The sequence below is a fragment of the Pogoniulus pusillus genome, chromosome 10 (genome assembly GCF_015220805.1).
Source record: "Pogoniulus pusillus isolate bPogPus1 chromosome 10, bPogPus1.pri, whole genome shotgun sequence".
NCBI classification, from domain to species: domain Eukaryota; kingdom Metazoa; phylum Chordata; class Aves; order Piciformes; family Lybiidae; genus Pogoniulus; species Pogoniulus pusillus.
In genome coordinates, this window is record NC_087273.1 from 14,754,942 (window position 1) to 14,772,325 (window position 17,384).

Genomic DNA, 17,384 nt, shown 5'->3' on the forward strand with positions numbered 1-17,384 from the left:
CGTGTGAGAGGGGGTTTGAGATGAGCCCCCTTCGACAGCATTTCCTCTCAGCTCAGCTAGCTCGGAGCAGTGTCCCGTTCAACTGCACATTTCTCAGGCTGTCAGGTGAAGGCAACTGTTGTTCAGCTCGGGTTCCCTAGAGGGAAAGGCGTCAGTCTTGCAGCACAGCCCTGCAAGACCGTCAGTCTTGCAGCACAGCCCACGGCTGTTTGTACCCCGAAGACACTGTACCAGAGTAGAAATGCACTTTGCACTTAGCCAGCAATCCAAAAGGAAACCCTTAAACTTTGTCAGAGTTCATCCCATGACCACTCCACGCTATCTGAAATCACTATAGGAATAACAAAACCTCTCTACTGAGTGTGAAGGAAGTTAACTACCTGAAGGCAGCACTGTTGCTTTTATTAGGAGAGCTCACGTTCATTCACGCTTAACCAGGAACTGAGCCTGCCAGCTCAGTTCAAGCGTCCCAGCACTGAGAACGGGTGACCATGGCAACGCCGGGGAAGCCAGCCTCCCTAGGCCACAGGTTGCGCAGAGGCTCTCCCGGCACTGAGGAGACACACCCGGTAGGACGCAGGGCGCTCAGCGTCGCTGGCCGCTCGGGCTCCGTTCCGAGGCGACGCTCCGGCCCGCCCACACGGCGCACGCGCGCTAACGGCTGCCACGGAAACGGCCTCGCGCCGCCTGCGCCTGCGCGGTGCCACCGGCCCGGCGGTAGGCGCCACCGGCCCGATGGCGGGCGCCGCGGCCGCCTCTGCGCGGCGCGATTGCGTCATACGCAGCCTCGGCCCGGGGCGGGGCCGAGAGGTAACGGCGCGGTTTTTCAAAATGGAGGCGCGGGGGGAGGGCAGCGGCCGCCGGGCCCGGGAGCGGACGGACCTGCGCCGAGGCGGGCGACGGAGGGCGCCATGATGGGAACCCGCGGCCGAAGTCCTGAAGAGAATTCATAGAAAGACCTGGGGAGAGCCGCCGGCGACATGGCGACGTGCATCGGCGAGAAAATTGAGGTGCGGAGCCCAGCCCCCTCTCTCAACCCGCGGGCCTGGCTGGGGCCGCCCCGCCATTTGCTGAGGGCGGGGAGAGGCCGGACGGGGCTCACCTTTCCCCCGGGCCACTTGTTTGTGGGAGGTGGCTGGCGGGGCGATGAGGTGGTTCGTACTGCTGCGCTTAGACGGGCCGTGGCGGGACTGCTCTGCCAGCGTCTCCTTGTCCGCTCCACCAGAGCGGATGCGAGGGCTCAGCTAGTCGTGCCAAGCACCCTGCCCCCACATCTGCTCCCAGGCCAAGCCTTGAAGCCATGTTTACCCCATCCACGGCGAGGGAGTTCGGCCCAGACAGGGGATCGCGGGCTGTGACACCTGGCGGTAGAGCCGTAGCTCCGTGGATGCGAATCTAGCGCGGGGAGCTCGGTCTCCGCCGCGGTTTGTGTTCCCCGCGCTTCTATGAGAGCGGCAGCCGACATGTGCGGGGCCCCGCTGACCCAGGCTATAGAAGTCCCTGGGTGCACCGTGTTTGTAGGGCGGACGGCGGTCGCAAGCTACCCGCTGCCATAGTAGCGGGTGTCGGGGGCGGGTGCCCGTCGTGCGGCGGGAGGAACGGCGGGAAGGTGGCCGCGCCGCGTCGCCTCGGGCAGCACTAGTGCCAGAGCAAACCGCCTGCCGCCTGGGGAGGACGATGCCCATGCTGGGGGGGATGCTGCGTCGCCGCGCCTTGGAGAGCTCCGTCCAGGTATCCCCTGGGAACATCCGAGCCATTGCCTCGGCATCGAGGGTGTGAGGTCCCCATCTCTTGGTGGGGTGGACTCCGCATCGAGAGAGAGGCTTGAAAGCCTGGACTGGGATTCACGACTGTGATTTTTTTGTATTGCAGGATTTCAAAGTGGGGAATCTCCTGGGGAAGGGTTCCTTCGCAGGAGTCTACAGAGCAGTGTCCCTGAAAACCGGTCTGGAAGTGGCTATCAAAATGGTAAGGCAGCCAGACGAGGAAGTCTCGGTCTTCTGAGAATAGATTGGACAAGGGGAAGGTGCAACAGGTTGAGGTGATTTGGTTGGGCATTCATGCTTGCATTGCCTCTTTTCTGTGTGACTGATACTAAAATTAGGATTTGATCCTGAAAGATACAGCACAACCAAGTATATGGTGTTGATAATTAATAAAAATGCCTACAGTGTTATTAGAAGAATTTAAGCCCAAATATTCTACATTAGGCTGACAATTATCCCTATAATTAAAATTCATGTGATCACAAAAATTTCCTTTACAATCCACCTGGCTGGAGAGATCCTGTCAAAAACGCCTTGTAAAATTACCCTTCACTGCTACATACTGTGAAGAGAACTCATACATTGCTTCTTGTGAGAAGTGATATGTGTGAGCTTCTTTATGAGATTCACTTATCTACAATACTTACATTTAGCCACATTTTTAATATTAGTTATATTTAGCATTTCTGCCTGGCAAATCAGAATTAGCTGTCTCTGCTTCAGTTTTTCAGAAATTGTCCTAATTTAGTGTTACTATTGAAAAATCTTAAACTTGTCTGCTTTTAGAAAGTTGTGTGTCCCATTTGTTCATTAAAAGCATATAGTAGGCTAAACTGTGTGAAAGCTTACTTAGATTTACAGATTTCCAGGCAAATATGCTTGGAGTGTCTGAAATGTTACATTCACTTCAAATAATGTGTATATAATTAGTGTTGCAGTGCTTCAGAAATATTCTGTGATCCACTTACAGATAGACAAAAAAGCCATGCATAAAGTTGGAATGGTACAGAGGGTTCAAAATGAGGTGAAAATACATTGTCAGCTAAAGCATCCATCTATACTTGAGGTAAGAATCACAGTTTTTTACAGAGGATTGTGTATGTGCCTTACTGTATGGTCTACAAAATGTATTTGAATTCTTTCGTTTTATGTTCTAGCTTTATAACTATTTTGAAGACAGCAACTATGTGTACTTGATACTTGAGATGTGTCACAACGGTGAAATGAGCAGATACATAAAGAACAGAAAGAAGCCCTTTTCAGAAGACGAAGGTGAGAATTTTTTCCGTGTAACTCTTTGCATTACTGCTCCAGCTTATTCAATAAATACTTCACTCAGTGAAAAAATATTTAAAACTGCTATCACTGAACCAGTTCTCTTAGTTGAAAATACTGTAAATGATAATCTAGAAATTATTGTTATATACATTAATTTAAAACTTCTGTAAAATGGCACAAACAATAAATAAACAAACAATGGTTGTGCTGTCTGAGGTTTTTAAAAAACCTAGAGAGTGAACTTAGAGGCCACCTTTCTACATTTAGTTATGCTGAAAACTGGTAACTTCACATCTGCAGATTTATTTTCTTTATATTGCATCACTTCACATCAGTATTACTGTGTAACGTCATTCCAGATTGTGGTAGGCTGTATGTGGTATTGTTGGAAATCTTTTATGTGTTGCAAGCTGTGTGGAAATGAAGATAATGTGGTTAACGCTGATGTTTAAGGGCTGAGTTGACAAGGAAAGACCCAATTTCAGAGTTGTTTTACAAACTGAGATACCACTAGCCTTGCTGGTTTGCTAATGATAACATGATCCACATTGTCTTCTATAATTTGCATAGAGACAAGCTGCTTGATTTAATGTGTTACCTGTTTCTGAAAGTGTGGAGCAACCTAACATTTTTAAGTCTTAAGAACCTATTTTAAAAAAAGTTTAGATTAATTGACAGTATCTTCAGCCCTATTTTGTTTTTCTGTTAGTCAAGAAACAATCTTCTACAACTACCTGAAAGGACATTGTAGTGAGGCTGCTGTTGGTCTCTTGTGCCAAATAACTAGTCCTAGGGCAAGAGGAAATAGGTTGAAGTTGTGACAGGAGCGATTTAGATTGGACATAAGGAAAAAATTCTTTACTGAGTGATCAGATGTTGGAACAGGCTGCTGAGGGAGGTGATGGAGTTGCCATCCCTAAAGGTGTTCAAGGAGCTGTAGATGTGGAGCTTTGGGATGTAGTTTAGTGGTTGTGGTAGTTGGGTTATGACTGGACTTGATCTTACATGATTCCATGATTTTAGGATTACTGTGTTAGGGAACGCTTTTTAATGGACTGTCTCAGAACTTAGTTGTGCCATATTGCTTAAAGTAAAAAGCTAATTCCAATCTCACTTAGCATGATACTTAAACATCCTTGTTTAAAAAAAAAAGACAAATAACAGACTTCAAGAAGGTGTTTTCACAACTTGGATTTCATTTCATATGACTAAACCATCTGGTTTTGTGTTTGGACAGCCCGCCACTTCTTGCATCAGATTATCACAGGTATGCTGTATCTTCATTCTCACGGAATACTGCACCGGGACCTCACCCTCTCTAATATCTTACTCACCAGTAATATGAATGTCAAGATTGCTGACTTTGGTCTGGCAACTCAGCTGAAAATGCCTCATGAAAAGCATTACACCATGTGTGGAACTCCAAATTACATTTCTCCAGAGATAGCCACGAGGAGTCCACATGGACTTGAATCTGATGTGTGGTCTTTGGGCTGTATGTTTTACACTCTTCTTATTGGAAAGCCACCTTTTGACACTGACACAGTCAAGAACACACTGAATAAAGTGGTGTTAGCAGACTATGAGATGCCAGCCTTTTTGTCAAGAGAGGCACAAGACCTTATACACAGACTACTTCGCAAAAATCCGGCAGATCGTTTGAGTCTTTCCTCAGTGTTGGATCATCCTTTTATGTCCAGGTGTAGCTCTGCACGGAGTAAAGATTCTGGAACTTCAGAAGATTCCATGGACAGTGGAAATGCTACTATCTCTACAACCTTCACAGGTTCTTCCAGCATCAGTACCAGTGGTTGCTTGAAGGAAAAGAAGAAGCTATTGGTTGGACAGCCACTTCCAAATAAAATCACTTTTTTCCCTAAAAGCAAGAATTCCAGTACTACATCATCAGTAGATGGAAGTGGTTCTTTTCATCAGTGGGGAATGAAGGAGGCTGGTGTAACTGGCCGAGGAAGAGCCATACAGCTGGCTGAAGAGAGACCCCATTCACGCTACCTCCGAAGAGCCCGCTCCTCAGACAGGTCTGGCACATCCCACAGCGAGGCTCAAGGCATATCCAACTGTGTTGAGAGATCTCACTCTTTAGAACTGCTTTCCAAGCCCAAAGTAGGAACGAGGGAGAACACAGAATTCTTTTCACCTGCCAACAGCTATACTGACATAGGAGAAATATTTAAGGAGAAGGCTTCTAGTAGTTCTGGATCTTTTGAAGGACAAATATCTCCACCTGTAAAAGACAAACCACAGTAAGAATCACTTTTATTAATAAAAGATGAAATGTAGAGCTACCTTACATATCAAATGCATGGTTTTTCCTGTAACTACATTCAAGTAAGTGCCCAAAGGCTCTGTACTTGTAGCTTGAGAGTATCAGATAGGAGAGGGTGATAGTTGATGCTGTTGCAATGCAGAGCTTCACCTCCTCACTGGTTTTAAGATCACAAGTGTAGCACATCAGCTGGCTGTGTCGTAGCTTTTGTTTGTCCTGATAATGCTGTTAGGGACTTTTTTTTTCCATGTGCAGTAAGTTGAGTGCTTCTTTCCCTGCAGAAACTGTGCTAGGGAGCCTTGCTAATTATTTCTACAGTTGTAACAGTACAATTTTTGTTGTGCAGATGTTTTCAATGTGCTGTTGATTACATGTGTAACTTTTCGTTTTGCAGCTCCAATTATCTCTGCCCAATGAAGCCCCAGATTGGTTTGTTAGAGCAGAAGTCCCAAGCTGAAACAATGCAGCAGTGGCTTGGAAGCATGCAAGCAAACGGTGTGTTACTTATCAGTGGTGTATTTTCATGCCCAGGGTGGTGTAATGCCTTGTATCAGTTTTTGTGAGATTTTCTATAATTTTATTTCTTTGAACTTGTGACAGAAGGGGTATTTGCATGGCCAAGTAGCTGTGCTACCAGGGTTTAATGCTGGCATCTGAAATTACAGCAGTTGGATGTTAACAGAGGCTACTGCAAGCAAACACCTTTTATTTTTTTGTGAATGAAAAGCATAGGAGACCCTGAACTGATTTGTTGCTGCCAAAAACTGACACAAATATTGAGAGAGGCAAAATTGTTTCTAGTGTCACTAATCTGCAGAACCATTCTTAAGCAAGAAATATCTCATGGAAAATACTTTCTTTCCTCTTTTGGACTAAGTTGTAACATCCTAGTTTCCTGAGGCAGGAATTAATTTCATAAAGGTTTGTACTTGGTGTTCACATTAAGCTGTTGGGTTGGTATGTGACTACCTTCATAAGAGTGAAGAAATTGTACACTGAGTCTAAACATGATGTGCTTATTACCACTTAGATTTTTAGCAAAAAAAAAACCCCAGAACTCGAGCCTGCCATGGTTTTTTCGCTTGTAACCTAAAACAGTAGGTGACAAAAGATTGTCAGGAGATTCAAAAGCTTGTTAATTGCACAAATACGCTTTAAGAGGAAACGGGACCTCAGTGAATGAGAAGGATAATGAGGCTGCAGAAGGAGAGGTGGAGGAAAGGACAAACAATACAGAAGGGAAGGAGGTTCCTTGTCGTGCATCATGTTACAGCAGTTACTAATAATGTAATTTAATCATAAAATGAAATCCCAAATCCATTCTGTCTTTCTTTGTTTGATATTGCTGGACTCTCCCTGTATATGGGGAACTGTAATCATATGACACATGGTCTGAATAATCCTGAGTTTTTAATCTCAACTGTTCTGCAATATGGCAGGAGGAGTGAAATACTTAAGCGGGTAAGGCAAAATTTGGTCAAGGTCTTAAAGCTGGCAAAGTGGTTGTAGGAAGTTTAAATATCAAAATAGGAGTTTGTCTCCTAAAAGGTTACTGGAAGTAAAAGAGGTTTTGAAGGGTGAATTTAATCTCCCAAACATAAAACTCTGGCTGATGCTAAAAGGCTGGTTAAACAGAAACTTAAATGAATTCTGGAATTATTGGTTGTCTGAATCGCAAGTAAACTCAACAGATGAAACATTCTTGTTTATTTATATGACATCTTAGTAGGTTGTATGTAAACATTTCTGCAAAATTATCTAAGGTATGTTAAAACTGTAGGCTGAAACCTAGCAACATTTTAAGTAGCACTGGGATCTTGTTATCACTGTTATTTATTGGTGCTACAATTGTAGCCTAGCGATTTGGACTGAGGACTAAAGAAACCCATTCCCTACTCAAACTTTTTAAGATTTGAGAAATACAGTAACTTTTTTTGTTCTTCTGCCTGTGACTCTGAATCTGCAATGTACTTTTGTGATGTTTTCAGTTCCACAGAGACCACCTGCAGACCTGACTGGTAGCAGTAATGCACATGGAGGTTTTCGGTATCACCTGGATGTGCAACAGGATGCATCAAGAAATGCATGGAACACTTTAAAAGATATCAGGAGTCATGATGCATCTGTCGACTGTCCACATTCTTTAAACCAGAGAAACCCAAAGAAATACATCCCTGGAGTTCTCTGTAAATCTGAAACAGTTCAACCATCTTCTTCATGTGGCCTTTGGCCAACTTCAGAACAAAACCAAACGTGGAGTAAAGAAGCACCAGCACATCACAAACCTACGCTGCGAAGTATGATATTGCCTCTTGATGCTCACAGGCTGAAACCCATCAGGCAGAAAACAAAAAATGCAGTGGTATGTATCTGTTCTTAAAATGGAAACAACTTCAGTACAGTGTCAATAACTTTAAAATCACTTAGTAAACTGGGAGCTTTGGGGTTTTTTTATAATGCTTTAATCTATATTAATTTAAGCAAGTTGCATCTTAGTTTTTGTATATGGTGTACTGGAACCTTGTGGTCGCATCCTGGAAATGGTGACAGGGCATTACTTTTAGCTTACAAGCAAGGAAACTGTAGGTATCCACCACAAATATTAAATGCAGACCCTACTGTACCAACACCACTACTCAACTGTGCTTAAGTTTCCAACATTAAAATTTTCTGTCAAGCACATCAGCACTTACACAGATTAAATAACTGAGTTAGATAAAAAAATAGAGTTAATCTCAAGTGAAAACTTTAACTTTTTTTTTCCTATAATGCTGCTTTTTGCCTGCCTTGTGGATTTGAAAGCAAAACATTTTACACTAATCCTTACTGATCACATACATTTTCTGGTTGGGTTGCTCCTGGTATCATGTTTTTGCCTTATGTTCATTTTTTTTACAGCCTCGCTCTTATAGTGTTTCCCTCCGCCTCCCAATTTGATTTGTGGTTTAGTTTTTTTTTTTTAATAGAAGAACAGAATAGAACTGACCTGTCTTGGTTTGGTTTGTCACTTAAGCAGCCACTCCCTCACTGTCCAGACTTATAACCCTCAGTCACGTTGAAGCAGTGTTTTGTTTTATTAGCAGTAACAACAAGAATTAGCAAGAGAAGCATTAATAAGCTTGCAGTGCATTTGAGGAGGAAGAAAATAATTTTCTTAAAGCATTTCTGGAAAGACATGTTATGTTCTCTTGCCAGAAAGTAAAGGTTCTTCTTTTTCTCTCTGACTTGTACATTTAATATATTTCAGGTGAGCATTCTAGATACTGGGGAAGTGTGTATGGAGTTCCTAAAAGAGCACCATTCACAAGAACTTGTGAAAGAAGTTCTCAGAATATCTTGTGATGGAAATATGGTGAGTATGTTCTTACTTGCTTCACTGTTGTATAAAGGGCTTAGAGTAGTCCATTCTATCAAAGCTGTCTTGATGTTTTTTGTTTTCATTTTTTATGGAAGTAATTATTTGTTTGCAAATGCTGTGTTTACATATGCACTGCTGTCAACTCCCTCAAGGTAAAGCCATAGAAATGCAGGTAGGTAGGAAAGTTATTTCAGAGGAAAATTGGACTTGACTTCTGTAATACATGAAATATTGCTGGAAAAACTGCTGCTGTTGAACAATTAGGAATAGTGTTCCTAGTAAATGATGGTAATTAAACTGTGGTTTATTTCCATATCTGTTAAAAGTAAGGAGTGCAGTTGCAGCTGTAAATTTTTTTGCTCTCCTGTAGATAGCAGTTTATCACCCAAATGAAGGAAGAGGTTTCCTTCTTGATGACAGACCTCCTGCTGCTCCTGAAAACATCTGTATGTATAATTTTGACAACTTGCCAGGTAATCTCAAATTTATTAAAATTGTGATAATGTGATTTTTAAGGGAATCCTGTTAGAGACTTTTTGACTTTGAGCATTTACTTGTTCAGATAACTATGAAATTAAAGCTCCTTCCAGAATAAGAGTCAAACTGTAGTTCTAACTGGAAACTATTTTGAAACTTCACAGGGAAGTGCAAACCCACAGGATTTAATTTTGTGTGGAAGTTACAAGAGTCACCCCTTTTTACACTAGTGTACTCAAGCTAAAGCTTTCATAATCTCCTCATTCATATTGGAAGCTCTTTAAGTATAAAACAAATTATCCAAGTCACTTTTAAACCAGCAGCTTTACTTCGTGCTTCCTGATACTCATAACTTGAGGAGGAAGGAGGAAAAATGAATTAGAGTATTTTGTGTAGACAGCTGAAGTAAAATACAAGCTAACTGTAAGTTCCTAAGAGACAAGCAGACTTTTCTCCTAATTAGAGATCAAATATGGGTTTTGCCTACATCCAGGAAGCCAGGTGGACTGTGATATTTATTTAAATGGTACATGCAACACTTCACTATGTTGTTGATGTTCAAAACAATGTTAATTGAAGCTATTGAAGGTGCACACTTGTATAAGCTGGTGGAAATAAGTCAGTTTGTTTGAACATACTTGTGTAAAGTACTTAATAATTGTTCACATCCTTGAGCTATCAAATGCACGTTTAAAATGACTTCTCTCCAGGCTGCTACAGAGTGTTTCATCTGATGTCTTTCTGATAAAACTTTTAATGTTTTTCTCCCTTAGAAAAGTACTGGAAAAAATACCAGTATGCAGCTAAGTTTGTGCAGTTGGTAAGGACAAAAACTCCCAAAGTCACGTTCTACACAAGATATGCCAAGTGCATGTTGATGGAGAATTCGCCCACTGCAGATGTTGAAATTTGTTTTTATGATGGTATGTATTCATTGTGGTGGTTATGTGAATAACATTGCCCAAAACTAAAGGGTGAACACTTAGGGTTGAGGAAAATATCAGAAGCTTTTCTTTTTTTTTATTTCTGCCACTCAGCCTTTACTTTAGCACTCACAGATCAGTTTATTATTCATTAGTTCCTTACTGGTATCTTCTTCAGGGAGTACATGTAAAAGTACACCTTGTTTTTATTCATAAGCTCTTCCTTCTATTTGTATTTGATAGTTAACCTGCATGGTGAAAGGTGTGTCCTTACTCCAAGCAGCACACTCTCTGGAGAAAACAGCTCAGCTTGGCCGTCTTTTCCAACTACCATTTATAAGCTGCACCACTGAGTGTTTCTTCACTATGGACTGCTGTCAGCTAGTTTGGTTTGCCCCATGCTAAGATATACCCCAACAGAATTCATGGCACCAAATAAGACTGAATGTCTCTGTGACTCAAGACTGAATTGCTATTGAAAGAGCAGACATCTTTATTAAAGCCTTACAGAAATACTGATAAGCCCTACTTAACCACTTCTTGCCAATACTGTTAGACATACTAATTTTCTCCCAGGTGAATATTTAGGTGGTTCTTAAAATATATAAGAAACACATTATTCATCGTGTTTAAGTAGTGATCTTTGGCTGTAGAGGGCTTTCTGTTGATGTCACAGTCCCAATTTTAATGGCTTTTTATTTCTGCAAGACACAGGGCTCGTACAGGAGTCGTTTTGTTATTGTAATAAGGTCAGTGAGATGCATGTCCGGAGAAGGGCCATAAGGGTAATCAGAAGGCTGGAGCTCCTATGCTGTGGAGACAAACTGAGAGAATTGGGGCTGTTCAGTCTGGAGAAGAGAAAGTTCTGAGGAGACCTTGTTGTGGCCTTTCAGTATCTAAAGGGGGCTACAGGAAAACTGGGGAGGGACTTTTTAGGGTGTCATGAAGTGAGAGTATGGGGGGAAATGGGGCAAAAGTATAACTGGATAGATTCAGACTGCATGTTAGGAGGAAGTTCTTCACCATGAGGTGGTTCAACACTGGAACAGGTTGCCCAGGGAGGTGGCGGAAGCCCCATCCTGGAAGTCTTTAAGGCCAGGCTGGATGAGGCACTGAGCAACTTCATCTACGCGTACCTGCCTATGGCAGGGGGGCTGGAGCTAGATCATCCTTGAGGTCCCTTCCAGCCCTGCCAATTCTGTGATACACCTTAGAGTAGAATGTAATGGCAGAAATGTGTATTTCATAGATGCTGACACCATTCACACTAGGAGTTCATACCCTTTTACAGGAGCAAAGATACACAAGACAGGTGGTGTGACTCGTGTGATAGAGAAATCGGGGAAATCCTTCACTTTGAAAGGAGAAAGCGAAGCAGGTTTGAAGAAGGAAATGAAGGTTTATATGGATCACGCGAACGAGGTAAACTGTTCTATATAAAACTGCTCCATTGCAAAGCAACTTAGGAGAAGTCATTTTCTCTTTCACAGATGTGCTTCTAATGTTGCTTTCCATTTTTTATTTCATTACATAAAAGGGGAATGATACAGTGTTTTTTTTGGAAGAGCAAATACCAGTGGTGAGGTAACAGTAACGATGCCTCACAGTGAAGACTGATGCAGGAAGTTCTTAGCATTGTGTAAAGCAGGTTTGCCTGTCTGATGAAAGTGAGTAGAGTAGATGAAGCTGCTTTATGGAAATTAAAACAAACCAAAACCAACTCCTACATAACAACCTCCTACAAAAAAAGAAAAAAAAACCACACACACAAAAAAACCCAACCAAAACGCAGAATGCCCACAAAGGAAATCCAATAACCAGCACCCTGCCCCCAAAAAACCCCAAAGCAAACAAACCCACTCAGAAAAAGAATAAACAAAAAAAACCTGCTATGTTTTTAACTGGCCTGCATTTTCCATCTTTTCTTTGTGTCACCCAGTTAAGAAGTCACAAAAATGGTTTTTTGTCTATGATTTAGGAGATAGTAAAAATAGGGTACAAATTCCCTGTTCAGTCTTTTTTATGTTCTTTTATTTGCTGGAGAAGAATTTGGAGATCTCATTCAGCAGGGGAGCTAGGAGCAGATGTGATGATCTGGAGCGTAACTCCAGATGTGCTTAAGTTAGGAAGGAGTCTTGCTGTAGTAAAACTTTTTCTATCTCTCTTATAGTAAGTGAGTGCATCTGTTACAGATGTTCACTACCACTGGAAAAAGCCTTTCCTTGTGCAGGTTGAGCTGCCACACTCAACATGTATCAAATGCCAGTGAAATTTTAACAAGCCCCTTCTGATTTCAGGGACATCGTATATGCCTTGCACTGGAATCTGCTGTTTTGAAAGAAGAAGAAAGGAGTGAAGGTGTTCCGTTCTTTCCAATAATTGTTGGAAGGTATTACCTTTTACTTGAAAATCTGATGTGTTTGAAAATTCCCAGGTAGCAGCCTTATGCAGCTAATGTGTGCAGAAGCCAGGGGTTGGCAGGGTTAATATTACTTCTACAGAATGTATAAACACCTGGTTTTGGATCTGCAGAGCCTCCTTTTGATACTAGGACAAACATACACATGTGGAGTTAGACTAAACAAGCTAACAAGTCTGCTGAAGACTGATGCCATCATGTGCTTTGTGTAGCTCATGGTAAACTGAAAGAGAAACTGTTTTTCTGGTTTTCTCACTTGTTTCTTTAGTTCCTTTTGGACAGACCTTTTCCTAGATTGTCCCATTATTTTTCCAGAAAACCTGGCAATACTGAATCACCACAGGCTGCAACACCTCTGCTGCTGGACAATATGAGCTGTACAAAAGAAGTTATGCCACTGGATAGAAATACCCCCACCAGTTCTGCTCCAGTTCAAACTCCAAACTGTGTTCCCTCTGTAAGTACCCAAGAACAGGCAGTGGAGACTGCTCTCCAAAAGGAATTCAAATAGTACTGTTTTGTTTGAACTAATGGAACTGTGTTTGTATGGGCTTCAGCTTTTGTTAGCTGTTTGTGAGCACGTGGACTAGTAATATTAGAGCTCATTTCAACTAATTTTTCCATACTTGGATTTAAGAGCATATAAAAAATCAAAATCTCCCACAACTTGGACTCCAAATGCTTTTTGGGAAAATGGTTTTAAAATGGCTTACGGTGTCTTCAGTGTGTTTTGGAGAGCTCTGATGTGCCCTCAGGTCTGGGTATCATGTGAATCAAAGGATATGTGCACTGAAGGATGTTTTTCTGAAATAGTCAAGTAATAGGATGTATTTCTGTGTATAGTAAACAAGGCTTTGTGCAATTCCATGCAGTTGGTTTAAGAAATCCACTGAGCTTTTTATGGCTGTGTCACAGACCCGATACAATTCCCACAGCTGACTGAATCTTACCAGGATCTTGGCACAATGAGTTTGTCTTGTCTCCAAGTCTGTGTGGATCTGCATCTGTTCTTTATGCAGCACATCTGATTGGTGCAGAATCTGCATGTTTTCCCTTGACTGAAATGAACCTGGCTTCAAAAATTCATGAATGCATTAGTACTAGCATTGATTTTTACACTGACTTAATGGTACTGCATCACAGCTTGAAGGTTCAGCATTCAAACTTGTGCTTTGTCATACAACAAACACTTCAGTCTTTAAGACTTTGAATGCTTTCTCTTTTGATGCTTGTATGTCTAAAATAAGACAGTTACTCTTGTTTTTCCATGTTACTCAATTCTTGTCAGTTTCTTCATACTTGTACTTGAGCTGTGTGTCCTGAGGTACAGCTTGTCTCTTTCAGGTTCCTGTAATTTTCTGGACCCTAGTCTTTCCTGACCAAGCTCTCTTATTTCAGAGGCATCCTCTAACTTGAATCTTTTCATTCAACTCTGGCCCTTACATACTGCTCAGCACACCACCTCATCTGTCATCTCTATGACTCTGGGAGGAGGTATCTGAGTAGTACAACTTATATAAAACCAGACGTGTTTCCCTTAGGCAGTAGTGGTGGTGCTGTCCTAAAGGTATCCAATGTTTGTTTCTCTCTCAATTCCTCACTTCTGTGTCTCTCGGCCTCTGTATGTGCTGTAGTACTCTGCTGTTAATGTTCAGTAGCTTCCAATTAGTGGCCATGTCCCTATTTTTGTAAATATTTGCCAAGTGGCCATTTGAAAGAGGGCTGCTGTATGAACTAACTTGTCCTGAACATTTTTCCTGAAGATGGAACAGAGTTTTCTGACAGTCAAAGAAAGAAAAACAGCGTTTAAGTGCAAAAAGTCTGCTTATGGAAAGTGATTCCACTGATAGTACAGGGAAGTCGTGGAAAATTTGCCCTAATACTGAGTCAGAAAATCCTGGGGGGTTTCTATCATCTACTGCTGTTAAATGAAGCATATAGGCTACATCTGGCTATTGAAATGGAGAGATTAAAACAGGTGGTAACTGACTGCTGTGGTTGGTACATAATCAATTGGTTTCATACTGACGCTGATAATGCTGTGTGTTTCTGGGTTTTAGGTGGTGTCATATGAGACTTCTACCTTTATTACTGGCACTGCTGAACCTCCATGCTCCTCTATTCAGCAAACAGAATGCAGTCCAAATTCAGCCCAGCTTGTGAAGTCAGTCTTTGTGAAAAATGTTGGTTGGGCTTCTCAGGTGAGAGAGGATTACTGATGAACTGGTTAAGAGGCTTTTCTTTTTATCTATTAAACTTGAGACACCTAAGTTTAAGTCATTAACTTGAAACTTGTTTTGTGAGGAATACATTATTGTACTTTGCTACACTTTAAATCCAAAAATGGGTATGTGGGGAGATCCTTGCATGTAAGGGTCTTGGATAAATACCGTGGTGAACTATGTAAGAAGAAACCAAAGCCATAGTTCAGTATTCCTATTACCATAATTTTCTCGTGGTTGTTACTGCCTATTTCGGTACTTTGTCACTTGTTTTAACTCTATTGAAAATTTGAAGCTGTTAGAACTCCTGTCTGTTCACTGCTGCAGATGTAAAGGTGTCATGACAATGTGTTTTGAACAGATATGTACCAGATCTGTACAAGAAAAATGAGTCTGCTATACAACAGGAAAAGCTATTTCCTTACAGAGAAATGTTTCCTCTGCTTTTCTGTGGAACCAGCTTCGGAAGTAAAAAATGTTTCGCTGTAGTGCAGATAAAGGAAGCTTCCTGTTCCAACTGGAAAAGTTTTACTTTATTTGTTGTTTTTTTATGTATATCACTTGAAAATGTACATAGCTGTAAGCTCTTGCAAATGAGCTTTCTCATTTATGTTTGGATTTAATGTTTATTTACAAGTGGTTAAACTAAAGGTGTTTCAATGCTGATTGTAAAGGATTATTAGAGCTGAGTATCTGAACCCTCAGAGGTCTGATTCCTGAGACTGCATGAGACAACCTCATAGCAGTTTATATGTAATCTTTACCCTTAAAACACTGACCAAGACACCCAAGTCACTTCAGCAATACTGAAACATCAGGCTTCACTTACTAGAAAAACATCTAGGTATGTTATCTTATGTCTGATGCCCCCAAACCATAACACAACTTCTTTTGTTAGCTGACTAGCGGAGCAGTTTGGGTTCAGTTCAACGATGGATCCCAACTGGTGGCCCAGGCTGGTGTTTCTTCTATCACCTACACATCTCCAGATGGGCTGACAACCAGGTGAGCCTGTGACTGCTGTACAAATCATTCAGTTTCCTGTCAGTGCAAGGCTGCTACACACAGTGTAAAGTTCATAGCTGCTCTTCATTTTGCTTTGGAAGTAATAAAACTTCTCAGCTGATGAGCTCATAAACGTAATGAAAATAATTACCACCAGCTTTGATCTCTGGGTATCTGAACTAAAAAACAGTTGGGAATGCATCTCCTTGGTCTCCAGAGGACAGCCACTCTTCACATGTAGTGCTTAAAAAGGAAGGGGAAAAAAGTAAGTTTTCAGTAGTGTTCTTTTACCCAAGACCATGCTAGATTAGGGAGATAGTATGCCAGCAAGGACCCAAAGTGCTCAGGCAAAGGTTAGAGTATCTTTTAGGCACTGGACACACACCAAGGGAGATGCTCAGTGACATGCTCCCTCTGCATAGTGACAGTAATGCACAATCTGTTCAGATGTTAGTGCAGTCTTACTCTGCCTTAAATATGGGGAAGGAGAGGGCTTAGATTGAAGCCATCAAACTCCAATTAGTGTGTCCAAATAAACTTTAAATCCTTGTGACCTAGTGATTTGCATATTTGTAGACAAGTTTTTAAATGTTGTCCTGAAATAAAATCTACTACTTCCAGTATCTAAATGTTTCTATGCTCCTTTGCCTTTCTAGGTATGGAGAAAGTGATAAGTTGCCAGAATACATCAAAGAGAAGCTGCACTGTCTGTCTTCTATTCTTGTGATGTTTACCAATCCAGCCACTTCCCACTGATTAAAGAAAAGCAGGTGTCAGGACACAAGAGCTCAATAAATTCACTGACTTCGAGGTGACGTGACTGATCTTACTCAGCTTTCACAGGAATGCTTTCCAAAGCTGGTAAAACAAAATAGGAAGGGAAGGGTTGCTGTTAGTGTAGCAAAGTGCTTGTGAAGTATGATGCAAAATGTTTTTCCTCCAAATGATGGATACATTTGCTCAAGTGAAATTATGAGCAACTTCTTCCTAGGTAGAGTGCTTCTGAAGAGTTGATGCTGAATCTTCGGGTGTTTTTCCTTCCTTCACTCTTTCTTTGGTGCCAACAATCAAAGAAAAAAATGCATCTGTGCTGTTGAAGTGTATTTGTAAATAACTTATTTTTACATCTTACAGGTAATATATGTAAATATGTATATGTTTTATAACTGTTTTTATTGTTTGTATCAGCAGCTTTAACTTCCCTGCACAAGCATTTTATATGGAAAAAAAAAATTAAATGCAGTGGTTTGTGTCCAGAGCTATTCCTTTGTTTCATGTTTCAGAGATGGTTTATCAAGAGTGGTGGGAAGCAGTCTTGCAGCCTTTGTATAGGCAGCTATTGGGAAGCTTCTACCATTCTCCCTCGAGCTTTCTCTCCTCCCAGCTGGACACCCCCCACCTCCAAGCCTGCTCAGACATTTGAAGAGCCTGCTGCAACTGCACCCATGCCTCGCCTGTCTGATCAGTGGGGGCTGCTCCTCTTGCTTGGTGTAGTCTAGCTTTGGGAACAAAAACACTATGGCTGCTTATCTGTGCAGCACTGCTGGGGGGATAGTTCACAACCAGAGGCTTAGCTCCAGCTAGTACACAGGGCACTCATTTTTAGAGTTATTCTATACTCTTCTGTTATTCACAGCAGACAAAAAGAC

General features: G+C 41.7%; 1 protein-coding gene across 1 annotated transcript; it reads left to right on the forward strand.

Moving 5' to 3' along the window:
• Positions 1-833: 833 nt before the first annotated feature.
• PLK4 (polo like kinase 4) lies at positions 834-16,993 on the forward strand. The gene is made up of 16 exons (XM_064149971.1): positions 834-1,010; positions 1,873-1,968; positions 2,737-2,832; positions 2,924-3,038; positions 4,282-5,308; positions 5,726-5,826; positions 7,320-7,693; positions 8,579-8,683; positions 9,060-9,162; positions 9,940-10,089; positions 11,381-11,511; positions 12,387-12,478; positions 12,824-12,965; positions 14,569-14,709; positions 15,629-15,735; positions 16,392-16,993. Exons 1-16 carry the CDS (start codon positions 981-983, stop codon positions 16,489-16,491), a joined length of 2,910 nt encoding a protein of 969 aa, XP_064006041.1. The 5' UTR covers positions 834-980; the 3' UTR covers positions 16,492-16,993.
• Positions 16,994-17,384: the final 391 nt, after the last annotated feature.

What these genes read in the sequence shown, in the direction of transcription:
- PLK4 (XM_064149971.1), top strand. Translation starts at nt 981, where the DNA reads ATGGCGACGTGCATCGGCGAGAAAATTGAG. An exon ending in AGAAAACAAAAAATGCAGTG is followed by an intron (nt 7,694 to 8,578) that starts GTATGTATCTGT and finishes AATATATTTCAG; the next exon opens with GTGAGCATTCTAGATACTGG. An exon ending in ATGTTGGTTGGGCTTCTCAG is followed by an intron (nt 14,710 to 15,628) that starts GTGAGAGAGGAT and finishes TTCTTTTGTTAG; the next exon opens with CTGACTAGCGGAGCAGTTTG.